The sequence below is a fragment of the Nelumbo lutea genome, chromosome 2 (genome assembly GCF_056320005.1).
Source record: "Nelumbo lutea isolate HS-2025 chromosome 2, American lotus-T2T, whole genome shotgun sequence".
Lineage (NCBI taxonomy): Eukaryota > Viridiplantae > Streptophyta > Magnoliopsida > Proteales > Nelumbonaceae > Nelumbo > Nelumbo lutea.
This window is the reverse complement of record NC_142685.1, coordinates 31363295-31387481: the sequence shown is the minus strand read 5'-3', so window position 1 is coordinate 31387481 and position 24187 is coordinate 31363295. Positions and strand designations below refer to the sequence as shown.

The following is a 24187-nucleotide window of genomic DNA, read 5'->3' as shown; positions in this document are numbered from 1 at the left end:
CCACAATTGGTAGTTAAGAATTTGGTGCAGATCCCGATGAAGATCTAACGGCCATAAGCACACAGATTCTCTGCTCAAGAACGTGGAATCCTTTAAATATTCAGAAACCCAGCTACGATCCCAAATAATCAAATAAAAAAAACAAAATAAATTGACGGCCCAGATTTCAGAAAAGGGCGGGCGCAGGGTGAGTGGCTTCCTCTGAGACGTCCAAATAGTTTATTTATTATTTCCGCCAAATGAAAAATAGTTTATTTATTTATAGATATTATTTTTCCCCTGTCCAGATCGAGTACTTGACTAGTTGTATGGTTTCTGAGCTCAGAATTACAGATTCAAACCAGTCTTTCTTAGCTAAATTCAGCGAGAGCCCTAGAAAAAAAAATAGTGAATACTTCTCTCTCGTGCTCGACATTCCTCAGTTATAAATTCTTCGTCTCTTGGAGATAGTTTGCCTCCAGGAAGCTTCGTAGCAAGTTCTGATCTGTAGGGCGATGACCTGCCATGGTTTCTGACGGTGTGTGTTGAAACTGTTGGGGCGTTGGTTTTTTCGTAATTAATGAAAAGTTTGAGAAGTATGGGAGGAGAGAAGAGAAGTTTCGAACGGGGTGAGGAAGATGAAGGCGAAGCTTCCCGGGCTAAGAAGCCAAGGGTGCCAGCTCTTGCTAGGTTAGTTCTTCAGAGAGTTAAAACATCTCGTCATCGTCGTTATTATAATTACTAGTGGTATTTAATGCTCTTGATTTGGGTTATCTTCCTTTTTTTTTCTCTTTCTTGGTTTTGATGATCTTTTCCATCCTATTGATGTATTTATTTAATCGTTGCTTGCGTTTTTTGTTTCTTCATGATTATTTTAATAGATTGTAACTATAGAATTTTGAGTACCATAACTATGCCTGTTGCACTATCTCTGAGTAGTCAGATACCTGAAAATAGCCGGTCTGTTCAGGACATATGCTTGTGTGAAATATAATGAACCCTTATCAGAACCAGAAGTTATACTGGAATTATTGGGTAAGGGTCAACAATATCTCTCGTATGAGAACGTCTAAGATGGGATTTCGTGAGCTGGGACGGAAATGTATGTCTCTCAGAGATTAAGAGCGTTTGGAGGTAGAGATATGTGGATTGTGTGCCAAGCAGGGGACCATGTGTTTTCTGATTTTAGTCAGGTCACTTTAGATCGTGATGTTTTTGCTCAATTGGTTTCCTGGTTCTGTCAAAATGTCAATGCCATGTTGAGATAACTTCCAAATCCATAATATCCGTATGCTTGTTTGTCAGCATAGCATCCATGATGATTATAAATGGATGTTTAAAAAAGCAGAGGTGTAAGGTGAGGTACCAGCCTTTAGTGCCATATGGCATAATCCTCAAGGCGTGAGGTGCAAGCTTCATGGGTTTCTGATACTTAAGAACAGAATAAAACTAAAATGAGGAAAATATAAGAATATGCAATATGAATATGTTTTTTATGTAGGAAGAAAACAAAAATGAACAAATGGTTACATTCTTACGAATCATAATGACTATTAGGGAGCTCTAACTGTTAAAAATAGTACCTCAACATGGCCTTCAATATGCCAACGTATAGATACAAGCACATAGAAAACATAGATGCACATTTAGAGACAAAAAGCACCTCAAGGTTGAGGTTGAGCCTGACAATCTTTTTCCTTAAAAGTTGCTTGAGGTGAACCTCAAGGCATAAGCCTCTTGTTCTTTTTAAAACATTGTTATAAATCATTCAAAAATTAGATTATTATCAATGTTATTGGGGGTGAAATGAGTATGTTGTGGGGTAAAATCTCATTAGTTACACAAGTTTTGAGGCATAAGAACTGAGTGATAGACCATACAAACAAGGGATTCCATGTTGTAAAACCTAGTCATGTCGGGTGCTGATAAAAAAAGAAAAAACCTAGTCATTGTTGGATATCATACTATAGTTCATAGTTCAGTGCTTGTAATGTCTCTATCTTTTAGGTTTTGGAAAGCTGCTATTCAAAGATAACTAGTAATGATATCCATATAAAAAGGTTCAGCGAAGGCTGTTTGCTCTGTAGATCTGAAATGGCCAAGTATGGGCTGCTCTGTAGCTCTTTCCTTTTCTGGGGCTTCATTCCTGCATCAGGGCCATTTCATCAGGTGAGAGCAAGAGTTAATTAAATGCATATCCTTTGGAAGGAGGTGAAGGAATCCATCTATTACTCCACTTGGGTTCTCATTTGGTCTTTCCTCCAAACTTTTTGTATTGTTCAGAGTTGGTGTTATGAAATGCCAATTAACCAAGATGGAATCCTTTGGTGAATGGTTTCATTTACTGTTTGCTTATGGGAGGAAAGGGAATAGTTTCTTCTTGAAGAACAATTCAGTTTTTGCTGAATTAAAATAAAAGACCTTTGCATTAATAACCTATTTGCTCTAGGTTAGTTAACTCTTATTTCACATTTTGCGATTTAACCTAATATATGTTAATTCCACCCTCCCATGGGTCATTGTATCCTTTCTTTCAACAAGTCATAGATACGAGTTTTCTCTATCTTCTTAACTTGATTGTGTTTTTTTTGCTTTTCTTCTACAGTGTCATTGTGGAAGCTCTAAAGGTGGATAGTTTGCAAAGGCTTTGCTCATCTTTGGAGCCTCTGTTCCGCAGAATTGTATGTCGGGCCTTTTTTACTTTAAGCTAGAAAGTGCTTTTATTGTTTCAAATGTATAGATTCTTTTAATTCATTATTTTGTGAATGGTTAAGCTGCCCGAGAATAATATGATATCATTTGAAGCGCATTGAATATGTTACAATTATGTCCTCCTGCATATATCAAAAAATTAGAAATGGATATTTCTTTTGGTTGGAAATATGGAAGAAGATGAATTCATTCTTTGTGCTTTTGGTTTCTAGAACCACCAAAGTTTTCTGATACAAGTTTGTGGTATAGGAATGTTAAGTCATTGGAAAATGATGTGATGAATTAGCTGTGAGTTCACTGGTGCACCTCTTATGATCAAACTTATAATTTATAGATGGCACCTTTAAGAATTCCAAAATAATCTTTCTCAAAAATTTGCTAAATCCATGTTAAAAAATAAAATCGCATCTTATATAGCACTTTTTGATCAACCTTAGAATTTATTGCTTGTTCTTTAGTTTAGTTAAACAGCTACATGCCTGTGGTCACAAAATTCTGGATTGATGGTTAGCTAAAGGAAATTGGGATATTCATTCATCATTTAAAAATCGTTAGCATTTTTTTTTCTGCTTTCAATACTTTATTCAAGGACATTATAGTTTCCTTGTTTCCCTACCATCAACAAAATATGACTAAATATCATAATTGTGAGATAGAAAAAATACCATATTGTGAATGCTGTTGGAGTTTGGAAGCCTATAAATGTAATGGAGTTGCCTGCTTGCTAAGTCAGTAATTTTGTGGGAGGTCACAGCATGGACATCAAATTCCAACTACCTTCCAAGAACTTTTATTGAACATCAAAGTAGAACTGTCAAGTAGACTGCCTGTTATTCCTTGACTTTGTTCTTTGCTGTTTAAACTTTCATAAGATAAAATTCCTCTATAACTCTAAAGTTGGCATGTGATTAGAGTTGCATTTTCCCTAGTATGTTGGTCTTTTAATTTGTATCTTTTTTTTTTTTTTTTTTTTTCTTGAAAGGTATGCAAGGAACAATGCATTCATACCTGTATTATATATGCACTTGGAAAACTCATCATGCTTTAATGTTGTGTTTCTTATGGAAAAACAGGTAAGCGAAGAAATTGAGCGTGCTTTGACAAAATTAGGTCATGCAAAGCTGGCAGGAAGGTTTGTTGTTAAATTAATACTATTTGTGAGAAACATCTATTCCTCAACACAAATAATTATCCTCTATAATTCCTTGTTTGTATCATTAATTCTTCATGATGCTAGTATGCATTTTAACCTCTGACCATTGATTCAAAAGGGCATGTGAAACTTAACCTCTAGCTTCTCACCAAGCAAAATGTCTTGAGGTTCAATACTTGAGACTGAACCTCTAAGTACAAAAGCCTGCACCATGACTAAAGGTGCCATGTACAAATGAATATGAGATACACCTCATTCATCAGTTGAAACAAGGTTCTCATAACAAGATTTTTTTTTTTTAAATGATAACGTATTTTATTGAAGGTGGAGATCATGACGGGGACTCTACTACAGAAAGCCACTGTAAAGCACCCCCCCCCCCCCCCCCCCCCCCCCAACCAGTTCTGCTCGGCTAAGAATACATGACTTGGGGTCTACCTAAAGGCTTTGCCCAGGAATTTTTGCCTTTCCTATTTAAGCCTTTGATCCACCATGCTCTCATGAATCCCTTAACCTCAGAGAGGTCCAACAAGACTTGATGTCATATGGTTCTCATAACAAAACTTGATGGTAAAAGATCTATTGTACTTGGGTTGCAATTCAGAAAGGAATCCTTCACAAGAGCAAGCTGTTTTAATGAGTGAATTGGTGTCAGATGGGACTTAACAAATGCAAGAACAAAACTTAGATGAGATTTAATGGCTGAGTAGCAGATTCCAATGATGAATCTACAAAGAGTAAAAGTAAAATGAGAATATCACCGAGTAGCAGATCTTTCTATGACATTTTGATATGAATTGATACCAAATATCATTGCCTTGTACATGCAAAGATTTAGTTGAAGTTACATTCCAGAAAAGTAAAATGTGTTCATTGAGGCATTTTCCTTGTCTTAATTTTATTTTGTATGTGATGATGACTGGATGGATTTATATATTTTTCTTTGGTAGATATAAGTTTTCTGTTGAACTCCACAGTTTAAAAAATGATGGTTCATGATGATCTTTATGTTCAAGTCTCAAGGTTCTTGCCTCATGCATTTGGAGGTCTTTTGTGTGTTTGAAGTGTTCATACATGTCATATTTGAAATAGCTGCTGATGTAATTAATAATATATCATTACCATCTGCAAATAACTGAAGCAATTACTAACTGGTAGATATTAGATTATTATTTAAACACTATGAAACCAAGTAAGGAAACTAAAACTCCCATCTCTCTCTCTTTCTCTCTCTCTCTCTCTCTCACACACACACACACATTCAGTATGAGCTTATTTAAGTATATGTTTGTAGCCTGCATGACAAAATGTCATGTTTAGGTAGTGGGTAGCCTATATGTATGTTGCATCTATATCTCTTGCAGCCTGTCATTGTCAGTAGTAGGTAGGTACCCTGAAAAACATATTCCTCCACTGTAATGTAAATACTAGACATAATCAATATTTATGAAGTCAGAGGAAGCTTTCAATGCTTCTAAGTTTGAACTATAGACCTCTTAGTATTAGCATGTAGAGAATTGGAAGAAATGTCATCTGCTTTTAAGTCCAAAGTCTCTTTTAATACAAACTGATCATTTTTTTTTACCTAAATAGGTCTCCTCCGCAAACAATAGAAGGCCCTGAAGGAAGGAAGCTACAACTTTATTTCAGAACAAGGTTGCCACCACACCTATTCACTGGTGGAAAGGTTGAAGGAGAGCAGGGTGCAGCCATCCATGTTGTATTGATTGATGGCAACACGGGCTTTGTTGTACAAGAGGGACCAGAATCAGCAGCAAAGCTAAATGTTGTAGTACTTGAAGGTGACTTCAATGATGAAGCTGATGAAGAGTGGACCAAAGAACACTTTGAAAGTTATGAAGTGAAGGAACGTGAAGGGAAGAGGCCTCTTTTGACTGGTGATTTGCAAGTGACTCTTAAGCAAGGAGTTGGAACCCTCGGGGATCTAACATTTACTGACAATTCTAGCTGGATAAGGAGCAGAAAGTTTCGAATTGGTGTGAAGGTTGCTCCTGGATATTGTGATGGCATTCGGGTTCGTGAGGCAAAAACAGAGGCTTTTGCCGTTAAAGATCATAGAGGAGAATGTGAGTTCTTCAGCATTGATTACTTCTTTTACTTGTTGCTTTAATGGACTAAAACGATGTTCTACGGTACTCAAATGAGGATATGTTGCCATAATTATTAACATATTTAGAAACCATGCAAAAGAGGGGTGCAACTTGGGTGGGCAGAGGTTGAACATTTGTTAAATTTTGGAGTGGAAATTGGAAAAAATCTTCAAATTGGTACCCAAGTTGCACCCTAATACAAAGATTCAGAGCCACTGTTCAGTTGGTATGGCCAAGATCTAACGGTTCCTAACTGTTGAAGTTCATTTCTTTTTCTTTTTTTTTTGAACATCTGGAATTTTGACTGATGTAACAGCATAATCTGTGGATGAGGTTGCAGTATCCTTTCAGGAGAATGTTTTGGCTTAGGAGTTAGAGTATCGCCTTTGGGATAAATCAAGTATTTATATATATTTCCTCACTGAGCCATGTTTATGGTGTAGAGGGGAGGAGGGGCCTCTTAAACCCCATTTTTAGCAGTTGGCAGTGCACTCTGTACACCTGACTTGAGTATTCTCCACCTGTCCACCATACTTAAACTTTTGGGATACCGATGGTTTCTTTCTTTTTCCCAGTTTCCCTTTTGTTTATTCTATGACTAAAGTTTCCCTTAATGCTTCTTTTTATCTAGTAATGTAACTCTTTTATTTTTCAGTGTACAAGAAGCATTACCCGCCTGCTTTACATGATGAGGTTTGGAGATTAGATAGAATAGCAAAGGATGGAGCACTGCATAAAAAGCTGATGACAGCTGAAATATTAACCGTTGAGGATTTTCTTCGGCTTCTTGTTAGGGATCCACAGAGATTAAGAAGTGTAAGGATTTTGGTTTTATCATTTTATTGTCAACTAGTGTTTCCTACAACACCTTTTGCTACTTCTTTTATCTGTTTTGCTTTTCTAATTAGTGTGTTTTAAGGGGCTAAAATGTGTTCCATTCTTATGGTTTCTTACCCTATATTTACCATTATAGATCCTTGGGAGTGGAATGTCCAATAGGATGTGGGAGAATACCATGGAACATGCCAAGACATGTGTCTTGAATGGGAAGCTCTATGTTTACTACACTGATGAAACCCATAGCATTGGTGTTGTCTTCAACAGTATCTATACACTCAGTGGGCTTATTGCAGATGCGCAGTTCTTCTCTGTGGAATCACTTTCCCATGATCAAAAGGTTAGAACTTAGATTTTCTCTTTTTAGTTAGAAACATGAATTTGATCCATGTTGAGTGTGAGTATTTAGTTTTGTAGAAAATGAATTTTCAAAATTTTGGGTGGGTGGGTGCTTGGCTCCTGCTAAGAGATATCTTATATGGGACCCATAAAATGGTGGTCTAATACTATAGTTCCTTTGCAATTTTCCTGCTTGTAACATATTGGCTTTTATAGATTTCAACTAAGACTTCGAACTGGTTTATAATTTCATAGTTTTCTCTATATATGTAAATAAGACTAGGTAGTTATTTCCTCTTAGTTTTGGCTTTGTAAAAGCAGTGCCCTTCCATTTTCACTTCTCTAAGTGTAAAGAGATTCCTTGGATGATTTGTACAGATCTCAGTTGATTCATTGGTGAAGACAGCCTATGAGAACTGGAATCATGTCATAGAATATGATGGAAAAGTCCTGCTGAATTCCCTAAACGGCAGCAGAGGAGCTGAACCCGCAGCTCTAGCTGGAACTGACAACCACCCTCTTGTAGATAACTACATTTTGGGTTCCGCATGTGCACAGAACCATGCTCCATCTGCTCAGCATTTCCAAAATGACAACATTCAACCCTCTGGCCATCAACTGATAGAATTCCCATATGGAAGATCAGATCCTACAGTGGGCCTAACACTCACAACCCCTCAACCATCATTTACTGGCAACATAGATTATTCCTCTGTTGGAGCATCATCACTTGGAGGTTCTTATCCATCAGGAGATTTTGTTCATCCTCGCGAAGGACAGGGTCTGGAAGATTTCTTCTCTGAAGAAATCCGGCTGAGGAGTTCACAGATGTTGGAGAATGATGACATGCAGCGGTTGCTTAGGACATTCAATACGGAGGTTGATGTTGGGTTAGGAGCTGCTTTTGTTCATTCAGATGAGGCTTGCTATTCCTATGATGCTCCATGTGAACCTCGGAGAGAACTTGAACAACAACAGAGTCGGAGCTCTGGGAAGGCTGTTGTAGGCTGGCTTAAGCTAAAAGCTGCATTGAGGTGGGGGATATTTATAAGAAAAAGGGCAGCAGAGAGGAGAGCACAGTTAGTTGAATTAGACTGAATGGAAACCTTGATAGGGCTAATTGTCAATTCTACTGAAAAACTTCAAATAGAATGTACATAAACAAAAGGCAGGGGGAAGGAGAATGCCAGGAGTCTCAGGGTGGGTGTGTATGGCCTTGATGTTATATGTATCATATTAGTGGAAAACTTGCCCAAGTTTGTTGTATTCCTGATTCTTATCATACTTGCTCCAAATTGTTTGTCAATTTTTCTTCTCTTTGTTCTCCATTCAGGAATTAGCATATTATATTGTACCCGGTGTAGGTTTTTGAAGGCTAGGGTGTCCTCTGTATGTTGACGTCCTAATCATGAGAAAATATCAAATAGCAAAGGAAGAAGTAGATGAAATTTTAGGGTTGCAAAAAATGTGCATTTGTCCAAATTTATATTTGAACCCAATCCGGTTAAGGGTGATTTGAATTCAATTTGTTTATGATCGGATCAAATATAGATCCATCTGTATATTATCGTATTCGTATATGATCTGGTTTATTTGGATGTAAATATATAATATACTTATATGCACTTAAAATTTATATAGTAAAATTGGTTTGGATATTGTATTTCTGTCATTCATGGGTTCAGGTTTCATAAATTATCTTCAATTTGTTTTGTTCATGATATATACATTATCAAAGCCAATTTTTTTTATTTGTAAATAATTTGAAGTGCATTTTATTAATAATAAATAATATTTTGATCTAGCTATATAAATCCAAAAGATAAATTTGAATCTGATATAAATCTGAATTCAATTTGAATCTGATATAAATCCAAAAGATAAATTCAATTCAAAATTCACATATTAAAGAATCAAATTTTGATCTAGCTATATCCTATTCTCATCCTATCTATCGCAGCCCTATGAAAATGAAAATTTGACTTTTTAATTATAAAATTAAACTATAGCCTGGGTGTGGAATCTGTTTATTGGGCTCTGAATGGAGAGATAGGTTAGCTGAACGCAATAGTTGTTCAGCAGGGTGGGATCAATTATAGCACCCCACACCTGTCTTTTAACACATGGGGCCTAGAACCATTCAATCTCTCACTGTGGGCTCGTGTATTTTGCCACTGGCGTGGTATGTTATCATTTTGGTTCCACAGATTGCCATATAGCCATCCCATTCAGCTAATCCGAATTACTGAATGGCTTAGAGCAACATGGTTTGGTTGAGGGGCAAATCACAAAATGTAAAAGCTTTGGATGTTTGAGGGAAACCCTAACATAATGTGTGATATCATGTTACTTTGGATCAAGGGAGTGTAGGCATAACCAAACAGGGCCAGGGGTGAACACTTGGTTTATTTGACTAAAAATTGAATCGAATTAATCAAAATTTTAAGAGGGAAAATTGAATTGAAATTAAAGAAAAACCGAAATAATCAAAGTGGTTGAAAATTGTGGAGCTGATGGAGGTGTGTCGCTCATGCCATATGATATTTGACCAATATCCACGTTTTCTTCTTTTGGGACCAGATTTTGTTCCCTAGGGCAACCAGAACCGCTTGCAAATCCTCCTCCATCAACTTTAGCCTTTTCAATTAACCAACAATCAGCGAGAGTGAAGCTTCGAAACAAATACCCTCAACTAGTAGCTAGGAGCCTAGTAGGGCTGTTTCTAAGAGAACTGATAAAAGGAAGATTTGGTCCGATCTCACAGTTATGCGACACGTGGTAGAAACAACAGCTCGACAAAAAGGCCAAGCATAAGGCGTGAACAAGGGGACATCAGCGGACCGAACTCCCTATGGGGGGCCCAAACTCACCTTTGGCCCAAAACCAGAGTAATCCGAACTAGCATACCTTCAGTTCGGGATATACCTCGCCGAACTGGCCAACCTCGTAACAGCTCGGGATATATCTCGCCGAACTGGCCAACCTTGTAATAGCTCGGGGTATACCTCGCCGAACTGGCCTGCCTTGTAACAGTTCGGGATACACCTCGCCGAACTGACCTGCCCTATAGATACCTCCGAACTCAAGGCTCTGCCTCGCTCACCACTCCGCATCACCTTCTGGGCACCAAAACCAAACAAGTCGTACCATGCCTGACACTGAGGAAGTCTGTGCCCGAGGGCGCCGCATCTGACTGACTTGGGATTTGACGCTTGACGGCCGCACTCTAAACGGCCACCTGCCACTGCCACTGACACCACCATCTCCAGTTAGAGAGACGGTTAGGCAGTGATGATTCTGTCCCAGCAGAAAGGATGACGGCCGAATTGACAAGCGCAAGGGTAATCATACCCAACCTGACAAGGGCCTCGGAGCGAGTGCGTGAAGTGATTATAAGAGCCCCCTGCCTCCAACAAACAAGGTATGCAAACTTTGCGCTATCTGGTTTTATCTTGCTTTTGAAGGATTCTAACTTAAGCTTCGGAGCCGTTACACCGGGTTCCCCCCGGAGCTTTCTCATCTCCTCCGTTTCAGGTTCCCTGCTATTCAGTTCAGAAGCAAGGTCGTTGACAGCTAAGACCGGCTGGATCGTGCATCATCAATTGGCGTCGTCTGTGGGAACGCTTCAAAAAGCCTCCCTCCAAACTTCCATAACCCCTTTTCTTCAAAAAACCCAACACTCATGGCCTCCTCTAGCAATGCTGGACGTGGCACGGAGACAAACACCACCGGGGAACAACTTCAAGTCCCCGTGGTGTGCGTTGGACAGTTCACTATCCCCGTTTCGGTGGATGGGATCCCCTGTTTGAATGCGCCACAAGCAGTGGCGCCCGTAAACCTTCCTGCCACAAGCATCCCCTTTCCTCCCCCTATTGAGACAACCTTTATTGAACCGACTGTCGTCCCCCTGGCAGCCAGCCAAAACCGGTTGGACGACCTGATGCAGTGCATGCGGGCAATGCAAGCCCAAATGCAACAGTTCCAGCACCACCAGTATCACCAGCACCAAGTGCTGCACAACATCTCCCAATATCACTATCAACAGCAGTTCCCCCAACTGCCACTGAACCAACCACTACTTCCACCTTGCCACCCCGCTCCGAGGCCGGTCAAGGCCTCCCCGCAGGATGGACGCCCCCACCAGGGAAAGGCCTCTCGGCCCCAGAACCCCCCTAACAACCAGGCCTCATCCCCAAGCCGAAGAGAGAAAAAAATCATCCCTGCCTCGCAGCTCGCAGGCGGGTCGGGAACCTCGCCCGCTAGATCGGCGCCTCGGCGCTCCAAGCCCGAGTTCCCGCTCACGGAAAACCAATTCGGCGCCCTGGTGGCAGACTACCAGCATCTCGGGCCCATCGAGCTCAGCAACACGGAGGCCAGCAGCGCCAGTACAAGGCCCACTCAACAACGAAGGCACCGACGAAGTCGTCGAACTGCCACCCGTGTCTTGTCAGAGCTCAGAGGCAAAGAAGAGACGAGCTCGGACGAGGTAGGAGCTGCCCCGATTCTCTCCATTTCTTCCCCCCTCGCATCAGAACTCCTGGCGGTCCCCTTACCTAGAAATTTCAAGCTCCCACCTCTGGACAAGTACGACGGGTCCTTCGACCCCAACGACCACGTTGACGCTTTCCAGTCCTAAATGCACCTCGCCAGGGTCAACGAATCGTGCATGTGCATGGCCTTCACCACCACCCTCAGGGGGTAGCCCGCACTTGGTACAGGAACCTGGCCCTCGGGTCGATAAAGTGCTAGGCCTAGTTCGTGCAGGTCTTCACCGCACACTTTGTCACCAACCAACGGTGCCCCAGAACAGAGGAAAGCATCTTTGGAGTAGTCCAAAGGGAAGGAGAATCCATCCGGGGCTACATCAAGCGATTCAACGAAGCATGCTTGCAGATACCGCGGTTGGACCTCGCGGTGCAGCTCGCGGCGGCCAAAAGAGGGGTAACACACAAAGAATTCAAATGGCACATGGTAGCTAACCAGCCCGCAACCGTGGCCGAATTCCTCAAGCTCGCGGACAAGTTCATGAGGATAGAGGAAGAAATCAACCAACGAACCGAAGGCGGGAACGAGAAAAGAAAGAGGGAAGGCGAGCTCCCCAACCCAGTCGATAGGAAAAACCCAGCCCAGGAGCTGAAGCCGAACCAGTCGTTCCGAGCTTCCCTAGCAGTTCGGACGAATTACACGCCGTTAAACACAAGGCAGACCGAGATCTTAATGACGATCAATGACGCCCCATACGTGAAGTGGCCACCTCGCCTAAAGGAAAATCCGAACGAGAGAAATAAGAATTTGTATTGTAGTTTCCATAGAGACCATGGTCATAGTACCGAGCAGTGTAATAACCTCTGGGACGAGATAGAGGGGCTCATCCATCGCGGATACTTGAGAAACTTTGTACAGCACAACAATAATAACAATAAGGCAGGTCAGCAAGGGGGGCACGAAAAGGATGCACCGTGTCTAGCAGCAGACCTGCCGAACCGTTGCAGCGACAGCCTCCGGAAGAGAGGCCAGTTCGGGGAACCATCCCTGTAATTGTGGGAGGTTTGATGGTAGCAAGGTGTACCTCGGTAGTGGCCCAGACTTCAGTTCGCGAAGCGGCCCTCGAGGAATGAAACCCCCCAAAGAGACCAAAGACCGAAGAACCAATCTTCTTCACGGAGGACGACGCGCGAGGGGTCCGCTACCCCCATGATGACGCGCTTGTCATTAAACTAAGGATCAGCGACTTCGAGGTCAGACATGTACTCGTAGATTCAGGCAGCTCAGCGGACATCCTCTTTAAATCAACGTTTGACCAGCTACAGTTACAAAGGAGCGAGCTGAAGCCCGCGAACACTCCCCTGGTGGGTTTCAGCGGAGAGGAAGTCAGGCCCCTCGGAAAAATAACAATACCTGTGGAAGTCGGCACATGACCTTGTGCGGTCAGACTCAACCATGATTTCCTGGTGGTCACGACCCCCTCCCCATACAATGCCATAATAGGGCGGCCGATCACGCATATCCTACGGGTGGTGGTCTCGACCTACTATTTGGCCATGAAGTTCCTTACGGACTTCGGTGTGGGGGTAGCGCGGGGTGATCAGCTCGAGTCCCGCAAGTGTTATGTTGCCGCCTTGAAGGGAAAAACCAAGGCGGCCGGCGACCTCGAACTAGAGCGGCCTGCGGAGCAAGGTGAGGAACGAGCTTCGCCCATAGAGGAAACGGTCGCAATCCCGACTTCGGCTACGGACCCAGCTCGCATACTTCAGATCGGAGCTTTCGTCGAGGAACCCCTACGAACCGAACTGGTGAGCTTTTTACTTCAAAATTTAGATATTTTTACCTGGTCCGCGGCTGACATGCCCGACATTAGCCCTGACCTGATAACTCACAAACTTAGTATTGACCCTGTAGTCAGACCCGTTAGACAGAAGAAACACAACTTAGCCCCAGAACGTTGGAGGGCGGTCGATGAGGAGGTCGAGAAGCTCCTCGCAGCAAACTTCATAAGGGAAGTCCATTACCCGAGCTGGGTGGCCAACCTGGTGTTGGTAAAAAAGGCAAATGGCAAGTGGCGCATGTGCGTCGACTACACTGACCTGAACCGAGCTTGCCCGAAAGATTGCTTCCCCCTCCCCAGAATTGACCGCCTAGTGGACGCGACCTCGGGACATGAGTTGCTAAGCTTCCTGGACGCCTACTCGGGCTACAACCAAATCCGGATGGACCCATCCGATGAGGAAAAAACCAGCTTCATAACCGAGTTCGACCTATATTGCTATAAGGTCATGCCCTTCGGATTGCAAAATGCCGGGCGACTTTCCAAAGACTTGTAAATAGGCTGTTTCGGCCCCTGATTGGCACGGAGATAGAGTGCTATGTAGATGACATGGTCGTCAAGACTCAGTTTTCACAAGAATTAATACAAGACTTAGATTCTGTCCTCCAAATCCTGCGTCAGTTTAGCATGAAATTGAACCCCAACAAATGTGTCTTCGGCGTCACCTCGGGCAAATTCCTAGGGTACATTGTCAATCGGTGCGGTATTGAGGCCAACCCGGACAAGATAAAAGCCATTCTAGATATGAGACCACCTCGGAAAGTAAAAGAAGTTCAGAGGCTAAACGGCCGCATAGCCGCTCTAAGCCGCTTCATGTCCAAATCAGCAGATCGCTGCCTACCTTTCTTCAAAACAATCAAAGGCAAAGGGTTCAAGTGGACCCAGGATTGCCAGCTCGCGTTTGACGAGCTAAAAGGTTACCTCGCTAGTGTGCCGACCTTAGCCTGGCCCGAGGAGGGCGAGGTCTTAAAACTGTACCTCTCGGCAAGCGGCGAGGTGGTCAGTTCGGTACTAATAAAAGAAACAGACCGGGTCCAGCGACCCATCTATTATGTTAGTAAAATTTTGCAGGGAGCAGAGACAAGGTACCTGTAGATAGAAAAGCTAGCATACGCACTGGTGACAGCAGTTCGGAAACTTCGCCCATATTTCCAGGCTCACACCGTCATCGTCCTGACTGACAAACCTCTGAGACAAGTTTTACTCAAACCCGAGGTTTCCGGTTGACTGGCGAAATGGGCATCGAACTCAACGAGTACGACCTCCAGTACAAGCCAAGAACCGCTATTAAGGCCCAAGCTTTGGCAGATTTTATCGCCGAGTGCACTTTTAGCCACGAAGCCCTACAGGTCGAGCCCGAGGTCCCTAGTTCGGGCAAACCCAGAGCTCCCGAGCCAATAGAGTCTGAACCCCGTGAAGTAGCATCCAGTGTAGCATCTCTCTTGGTCAGGCGAAACGCGAACTGGGATGAGGAGCCCTGGATCCTTCACGTGGATGGTTCCTCAAACCAGCAAGGCAGCGGGGCTGGAATAGTCTTATGCGGCCCGGGGGGCACAAAATTGGAATACGCACTACGCTTTGAGTTCGTGGCATCCAACAACGAGGCAGAGTACGAAGCACCGATAGCTGGGCTGGACCCAACACGAAAGGTAAAGGCAAAGCACTTGGTCATCTGCAGCGATTCCCAGCTCGTGGTCAACCAAGTTACGGGCGAGTATGAAGCACGCGAGCTCTCCATGATCGCATATTTGGCGAAAGTAAAAGAAGCCCTACTCAACTTCCAGTCACACTTCATCAGGCAAATCCCGAGGTCAGAGAACACTGAGGTCGACGCTCTGTCCCGGTTAGCCAGCACAAGTCACAACAACATGAGAACCGTGTACATAGAGAACTTACCTCGGCCTAGTATTTTCGGGGGGACAGAGGAGGTCGCTCCCGTCTTGGAAGCGGAGCCGAGCTGTATCGACCCACTCGTGAGCTTCTTGATAGACAGAACCCTCCCTGTAGAATGCAATGCGGCGAAGAGGGTGCAACGCCAGGCAGCCAAATACGTCATAATAGACGAACGGTTATACTGACGGTCCTACACGCTCCCCTACTTGCGTTGCCTGCGACCTGCCGAAGCCAAGTTCGTACTCCGCGACACTCATGAAGGCCTGTGCGGCGGACACTTGGGGGCAGAGCACTCGCCCAAAAAGCACTACGACAAGGATACTACTGGCCAACGATGAAGGCAGAAGCTGTCGAGCTCGTTAGAAAATGCGACAAGTGTCAGAAGCACGCCAATATCCACCATCAACCTGCCTCTGACCTCAAATACCTCGCCAGCCCGTGGCCCTTTGCACAATGGGGCATCGACCTCCTGGGGCCATTCCCACCAGCAACAGGTGGAAGAAAATTCCTAGTCGTCGTAGTAGATTACTTTACGAAGTGGATAGAAGCCGAACCTCTGGCAACTGTTACGGCCCGAAACATACAGACCTTCCTTTGGCAGAACATAGTATGTCGCTTCGGGTTACCTCGGTACTAATTTTCGACAACGGCAAGCAGTTCAAGGATATCAAGTTCCAAGAGTGGTACCAGAACATGGGGATTCGGCAAAACTTCACATCAGTCGCGCACCCGCAGGCAAATGGTCAGACGGAAGTAATGAACAGAGCCATCCTGCGCGGACTGAAAGCACGTCTGGATCGAGCTAAGGGATTGTGGGCCGAAGAGCTACCAAGTATTTTGTGGGCTCACCGAACTACAGTAAAAACCGCCACGGGAGAAACCCCCTTCAACCTCACCTACGGCACTGAAGCAGTGATCCCGGCGGAAATCGAAGTACCAACATTGCGACTAGAAACATACGACGATCGGACAAACGGAGACGAGTTACGTACTAACCTTGACCTATTGGATGAGGTAAGGGACCTCGCGCACATCCGGACAGCGGCATACCAGCAGTAGGTAGCTCGCTACTACAATGCCAGAGTAAAGCAACGAAACTTCCGAGTCGGCGACCTGGTCCTTCGTAAGATTATGGTGCCCGAACCTGGCGTGGGCAAACTTGGACCAAACTAGGAAGGGCCCTATAAAGTAAAGAGAGCGCTCGGAGGGGCATACGAACTCAAAACCTTGGAAGGCAAACAAGTACCTCGAGCGTGGAACATCATGAACTTAAGGCGATACTACCTATAAACCGCCAAGCGAAGTGGACGAAATCAGGTCCTATGGACCACGATGCAGAGCCAAGAGGAACCTCGGCATAAACAAGCAAAGAAAAGTCGGGCATATTATAAGCTCGGCAAAAAATCAGTTCGCTGCAAAAGCCTTCGCGACAAAACAGGTCGCAGAAGTATAATAACCCAGACGAGAAAGTAGCATATTTAGTTCAACAAAGAATCAGTTCGGGGAAAAGGAACACTTGGGCAAAAAGATTCTATTCCATTGCAAGAAACAGGAGTACATTGGCCATCAGAAGGGACTTACAAAAAAAAAAAAAGAGAGATTATCTTTACATGCTCGGAGCTACTTCTTCGCCATCAGAAGGCACTTCAACAACACCCGAAGGCCCTGCCTTTCCTTCAGAGTCCGGCTCGCCATCGGCAGCATTGGCCATCTCCTGAGTTATACGCGAAGTGGATATGGCACTAACATCGAGGTCGGGGTACGTGTTCCGGATCATCCACCTGCTCAGTTTGAACCCCCTTCTGTAAGAATCCACCATCAGATCGTCAAAACGCGGAGAGGCATTGTAATCTTCAACGGCCTTCTTCTTGGCGTCTTCAATGCCTTGAGAAAAAATCTGTGTTTTCTCCCTGATGTCCTTCTGAAGATATTCGACTTGATGCTGCAAATCCAACTTCAAGTCCGCCATGTGCTTGACAACTACCCCCATGGCCTCGGCATCACGCTGAGACCTTGCATGCCTGGCCATTGCGACGTGAGCAGCCTCTTCGGCAGCATAAGCGGCCGCCTCAGCAGCTCGGGTATTCGCCTCTGCAGCACGGAAAGCTTCTTCAGCAGCATGGGCAGTAGCCTCAGCAGCTCGCGCCTGTCGCGAGCTCCTCTCCACTTGGGCTGCTAAGGCATGAATCGAAGAATTCACCTACCAAAAGAAACAAGTGAGCAATAATAGCAAAGCGACAGAAAATGAAAAAGGCAGACGGAATCTGACTTACCACCATAGCATGTGTTACGGCACGACAGGCGACCTGATTCAAAGGAAGATCGGTCCACGCCGCAATCTCCTCAGGGAAAGTAGCCTCCCTACTCTTCTGAAGAGCGTAGTTCGGTGTCAACACGCTCCTGAACTCCCCTTGAGCTCCCAAACCCGAGGGCCCAGCCCGCGTATGAGCGGACCTAGAGTGAGCAGGGGCGCTTGAGTATGCAGGAGCGCCCGTATGAGTGGTCTCAGCGTAAGGCGCCCCAACAGTTTCATGCATCGGTGGAGTCACCTTGGGCTCCCTGGGCAGATCCTCCAGCGTGTGGTCTGGAACTTGGGGCTCCTCATCCAAGGGCAGCTCGGTACGAGTTCGCTTGGCGACCCGCTTCCTCCTCTTCATACCTTGGAACAGACGCCCCCCACGAGTTCTCTCTGCGTCCATCACACCTGCAGAAACGAGTTCGACATCAGAAAAAATGAAGGAACAAAGCAAGCAAGAAACCGCATAGCTAGAAACCTACCCGAACTCAGGCCGGCCGCAATAAGCTTGGCCTCCGTTAAGTAGTGATGACACTTTAAACCTTGCCGTGCCCATTGCCGGAGGTCCTTCACCGTCTCTTTATCGAGAGTAACACCTGAATCAGGAGCAGCCTCACCCCACCTGGTCTGAAAGGGCCATCCTTGTGCACTTTGCACACCGAAGTAGTCCCGCTTCCACGCCAGGACCTTATTAGGAAGATCGTGCAGAAGCTTAAAGCCCTGGCGAGGAGAAAGGTAATACGCCCGTCTTCCCCCAGGAAGAGAACCCGCCTGTCTCTTGAGCATCAAGATGGAGGAGAATATCTCTAAGTCTAAGGGTAAATTCTGCTCGCAAAAAAGGGAAACTGTCCCCACCAGGTTCCGAATAGAGTTCGGATGAAGTTGGCCAATGGTGACACCGAAGTGGTTTATGACTTCGACGAGAAGGGGGTGGAAAGAAAGTCGCAACCCCGCAGCGAGCTGCTCTCGAAAAATCATGATATCATCAGGACCGTGTTCCCAAGGAAAGCTACCCGAAGGAATAAGATATGTATACCCCCTAGGAAGGTTGTAAGTCATAAGTATAGATTGAAGCCCCCCAGGCGTCATGGTCGAGGGACCAAACCTGTCTAGCATCCGACCTCGGCGAGAGGTAGACGCCAAACTGCCCGAAGCAGCTCGGCCTACTGGTTCATAGTCCTCGAGTTCCACCTCAGGATCGCTGAGGTAGTCGAGGGATACGGCTCAGTTTGTAGAACCTACGTCAGTCCTACTTGAAGAGTCGTCTGAGCTATCAAAGCTAGACATTGAGGAAAAGAGGTGGATTCAGGAAGGTACTCACCGGAAGAAAGTTTTGAAGGCTCCGGAGACGGGAATAAGCCAAAAAACCTTGAAGGCTATGTAACCAGCCTAGACGCGAGCTGAAAAAAAAAAAAACTTGGACACGAGCTGAAAAGTTGGACGCAAGCTCAGTAGACAAACCGCAGAAGTGACAAATCGACTGGGGTCTCCCACTATTTATAGCTACAGTAACCAAGAACCGACCGTGCAGATCAAAGACGATCCGACGGCCCACGTTTGCGCTGACCGCACGTCCCATAAGGTCGAGACATGATTGGCGCACGTCTTTCCGAAAAGAGCGAAACGTCAGCACACGCCTTCTTGAAATCGGCGTCGCGCCGACACGCGTCTTTCTGAAACTGACAGTGCTGCACGTCTCCCTGACAGCCGCCCACACACGTACAGTAGTGGCACGCTTTTTTCAAGTTTGAATGACCCGCTGTCACGTCCCAGCGGCGCGAATTTTTGAAATTTAAAACGCGCGCTGTCACAACCATCAACATTTATGAGTAGGCACGTTTCCAGCCTTCTCGGAAACCGAAGAATCCTGGCAAAAGCAACTCGCGCAGTCAAGATTCGAAGGACGGGACAAATCCACCTACTACCTCACGAAACTCCCCGCACTAGGGCAAGACCCTTGGCGCGAGGAGTGGGGGGCAATTGATGAAGGAAGATTTGGCCCGACCTCACAGTTATGCGACACATGACAGAAACAACAGCTCGGCAAAAAGGCCAAGCCTAAGGTGTGAACAAGGGGACACCAGCGGACCAAACTCCCTACGGGGTGCCCAAACTCACCCTTGGCCCAAAACCAGAGTAATCCGAACTGGCCTACCTTCAGTTCGGGATATACCTCGCCGAACTAGCCAACCTTGTAACAGCTCGGGATATACCTCGCCGAACTAGCCAACCTTGTAACAGCTCGGGATATACCTCGCCGAACTGGCCAACCTCGTAAAAGCTCAGGATATACCTCGCCGAACTGGCCGACCTTGTAACAGCTCGGGGTATACCTCGCCGAACTGGCCAACCTTGTAATAGCTCGGGGTATACCTCGCCGAATTGGTCTGCCTTGTAACAGTTCGGGATACACCTTGTCGAACTGACCTGCCCTATAGATACCTCCGAACTCAAGGCTCCGCCTCGCTCACCACTCCGCATCACCTTCTGGGCACCAAAACCAAACAAGTCGTACCATGCCTGACACTGAGGAAGTCCGTGCCCGAGGGCGCCGCATCTGATTGACTTGGGATCTGACGCTTGGCGGCCGCACTCTAAACGGCCACCTGCCACCGCCATTGACACCACCATCTCCAGTTAGAGAGACGGTTAGGCAGTGACGGTTCTGTCCCAGCAGAAAGGGTGACGGCCGAATTGATAAGCGCAAGGGTAATCATACCCGACCTGACAAGGGCCTTGGAGCGAGTGCGCGAAGTGATTATAAGAGCCCCCTGCCCCCAACAAACAAGGTATGCAAACTTTGTGCTATCTGGTTTTATCTTGCTTTTGAAGGATTCTAACTTAAGCTTCAGAGCCGTTACACCGGGTTCCCCCCGGAGCTTCCTCATCTCCTCCGTTTTAGGTTCCCTGCTATTCAATTCAGAAGCAAGGTCGTTGACAGCTAAGACCGGCCGGATGGCGCATCATCAAGAACCAAACCAATCAAATTGATCCAATCCAACCCAATCTGGTTGGTTTCTCAAAACTATTGGTCGGTCTCAGTTTATAAATATAAACCATCCAACTGGTCGGGTTGGTTTCGGTTTTTCAATCTAAAAATCGAAATCAACCTGAAGTCTTGAACCGAATCAACTATGGCTAATAGAAGTTTAATACTTTTGGTTTTGGTATAGAAATAATGAAACTCCCTCCACTTTTAAGACTTTACACAATACTTTTTACAAATATTGATAGTTGAACTCTACTTTAATTATTACTTTTTTTACATTAGTCTTGAAGTTGAAGAGAATTACACAAAAAATGACAACTATCTTTGGATTTGGGGTAGTATAGACGCAACACTTAGCAGCCTATATGATTTAGGAAAAAAATGGTGTTTGACTCAAACACGCAATGAGCCAAATCAGACAATAAGAGCCATATACAAAATACGAAAAGGAGATTAAAAATCAAGAAATCACCTGACCAATTGACCATCCCCAAATTGGCCCGACCAAACCAAAAAAACCGACCCAAACCAACCCTTCATGTTTGGGTCAGTTTTTCCTTATAATTGGTCAGTTTTGAATTACTTGTTTATCAAATCGACCAAGTCAGTTTAGTTGAGAAAAAAAACCTAAAACAGACCCAACCTGACTTATGAACACTCTTAGGGCCTAGGACTGCAAGTCGGGCTGGGTCAACGGTTGAGGCCAACCCTAGCCCAACCCTGAATTCTAAATCCCCAACCTTAACTCTAACCTAACCTGACCTTCAACCCGTCCTGGTGAGAACATCCCTCCTCTCCCCTCTTTCATCTATTATATATATATATAGACTAATGTAAAAGCATGTACTATATATGTGTACAATAAGTATTAACCATACATGATATATGGTAGTTGGATTTAACTATTATGATTTGCAGAAAACCCAAAACAATTATATAATATAGATATAGATTAGTTACCCCATTAGAGTATCATTATTCACTACAAGAAAAATGATAGATACCAATGGATATGTCATATGTCCCGTTGGTATAAATTCATTTATAACATGGTTGCTAATTTCCGTCATTATAGGCATTGGAGAATACATACTGTCAGATCATCCATCACCATATCCATAAAGAATACAGACCCTAGGTTATGTCGATATAGCTTCTTTCCATTGATATATCCTAGAATAAAATGTTTAAAATAAAAATTAATAAAATGATAAAATGACTGCGTGGGCTCCATTTTCCATGAACCTCTCTCTCTCTCTCCCCACTGTTCCATGAGCCTCTCTCCTATCTCTCTTGTTTTCTCTATCCATCTCTCTTGTTGAAAGAAAGACCTTGCTCTCTGCCCTCTCTTCTCTCCCATCCTTCCCTTCCGTCCATATAGGAAACCAATCCTCCATCCACCTCTCCCTCTTCTCTTCTCTCTTCTCCCTAGGACAATTGAACCCTAAAAGCACTGGGATCTGAGAGCAAAGGATACTCTCTCCAACAATCGCTCCTAGGGGTGAGTATTGTTTGGTTAAAATAAAAAACCGAACCAAAATTTTCAATTTTGATTTATTTGGTTCAGTTAATTCAGTTTTATAAAAATTTGCTTTCGATTTTAGTTTTCAAGATTAGAAATTCAGTTAATTAAAATAATTGAATTAATTGAAATTTATTATATATAATATTAATATATTACATTAACATATACATATATAATATAATATGTATTAGTATAATATTAATAAAATTCAGTTTTAACTAAAATAACCAAAAACTGAACTGAAAATTTATGTTTCGATTTTTCAGTTTTTCAGTAATTCGGTTTATTCGATTCGATTTTTAATTGAATGAATCAAATGCTCACCCTTAATTGCTCCCATCACTTGTCATGCAAAACAACTAAAGGTAAGAAGGGCCTTTTGTTGTTGTCATTTTCATTTTTACATATTTTTCACCTTTATTATTGTTCAAAGTTGAGACTGGCATTAAAATTGAGAAGGGATTATTAACTAGAATTAAGCGAAGATTTTAGAATGATTATAACGGTACTTACACCATTTTTCTAGGTTAGGATAGTGCTGATGAAAGTTACTCGAGGATGAAATAGAGCGAGAAAAATTTGGTGGTTATTATGTATTACGGCATTAGGTTACTATGTATTTTCACTTAGGATATTTGAAAGTCTCCACATTATTATAGCAAAAAATTGAGGCTTAAATTATGAGATCTGCAAGTTAGTACATATTTTTATTGTTGATAAATTTATAAAATAAAATCCAAGATGTTTAAAGCATGGTTCAAATTTTGTCACATATAGGGTGTATCGATCCCGCCCCAATACATAAAATATTAAGTATTTTAAATTTTAATATAATGAGGGGGTAGGCCTTGTTAAGACCAGCCCCTATACAATTTTGAACAAAAAAAAAAAAAAAAAAAAAACTCAAATAAACATGCTCCAGTATATCGGGATATATCGATATTTTGAGGCTTCCTACCTTTTCCTTTCTTTCCCTACTTTTTCTTTTAAATCAAACACAACCTAAGGCTGTATTTGGTTTGAAGGGTCAAGTAAGGAAACAAAGAGAAACCTTACAATCTAGCTTGTTTGGGTTTCTCTACCTTTCCTTTCTTTCTTTACCTTTTCCTTCAAACCAAACATAGAATAATTTAAAACATATAGCTAGGTAGAAAATAGTAAGAAATTACATAAGTAGTAAACCTGACCCAGACCAAAGTAGTTAAAAAAGAAGGAAAAAGATACTCAAGAATAGGCCTGATAGAGCCCACCTGATTCAAAGTGTACACCTAGAGTCAACTTGAGCCGCTTCTGACAAGAGAAGTTAGTAGATCCATCCGATCGATCCATTTACAATGAAAGCACATTGGGTAAACTAGTTTGGTTTGAAGGGAAAAGGTAGGGAATGGAAGGGAACGAACCCTACCTATTCTTTCAAACCTAACACAACTTAAAGGCAACCTTTGTGAGCCACACATCCTGTCCTGTGTGAATTTCATAACCGTTCATTCCTATTCATTATGTCAGCTTCAGCCCCTATGAAATGAGAGACCGAGGTTTCCCTTTTTTTCCCTACTAAACCTTTTTTAGACAATTAAGAAAAGAATTTTAAAATTAATATATGACAAGTGATCCAAGTTAATCTAATAATGAACTTAATCATTAGCTTGTGCTGTATTTGGCATTTCTTATTTTAAGGATTTATCTCTCTTTTTTTTTCTTATTTTTCCATCCATTCATAGAGGCATTTTAACCGCAAAAAGAGATAAGACAAGTCCTTAAAATAAGGAATACCAAATGCAGCCTTACTCTATTTTTGGTAGTCTGGTGTACACTAGACCCATGCCATGTGCACATTTAGGTACGGACAGTCTCTCAGCTAGGGGTGTCAAAAGACCGGGTTTGGGTTGGATTCGTATGAGTTAAAATCAATTTGAATGGATTGGATGAAACAATAAGACAATGAATTGGATCAATCCAGACTTAATGGTACATAGTATTTATTGGATTGGGTTGGATGTAGTCTATTTGTAATGGATTTATATTAGA

General features: G+C 43.6%; 1 protein-coding gene across 2 annotated transcripts; it reads left to right on the top strand.

The window, feature by feature from the left end:
- Positions 1-281: 281 nt before the first annotated feature.
- Positions 282-8437, top strand: LOC148869642 (calmodulin-binding protein 60 E-like). Of its 2 annotated transcripts, none has more exons than XM_088973530.1 (7): positions 282-669; positions 2585-2660; positions 3765-3823; positions 5438-5931; positions 6611-6771; positions 6929-7132; positions 7510-8437. In XM_088973530.1, exons 1-7 carry the CDS (start codon positions 560-562, stop codon positions 8227-8229), a joined length of 1824 nt encoding a protein of 607 aa, XP_088829656.1. In that variant the 5' UTR covers positions 282-559; the 3' UTR covers positions 8230-8437. The 2 variants fall into 2 exon arrangements, with proteins under 2 accessions (XP_088829656.1, XP_088829658.1); XM_088973532.1 differs by lacking the exon at positions 282-669 and adding an exon at positions 1866-2148.
- The last annotated feature ends 15750 nt before the right edge of the window (positions 8438-24187 follow it).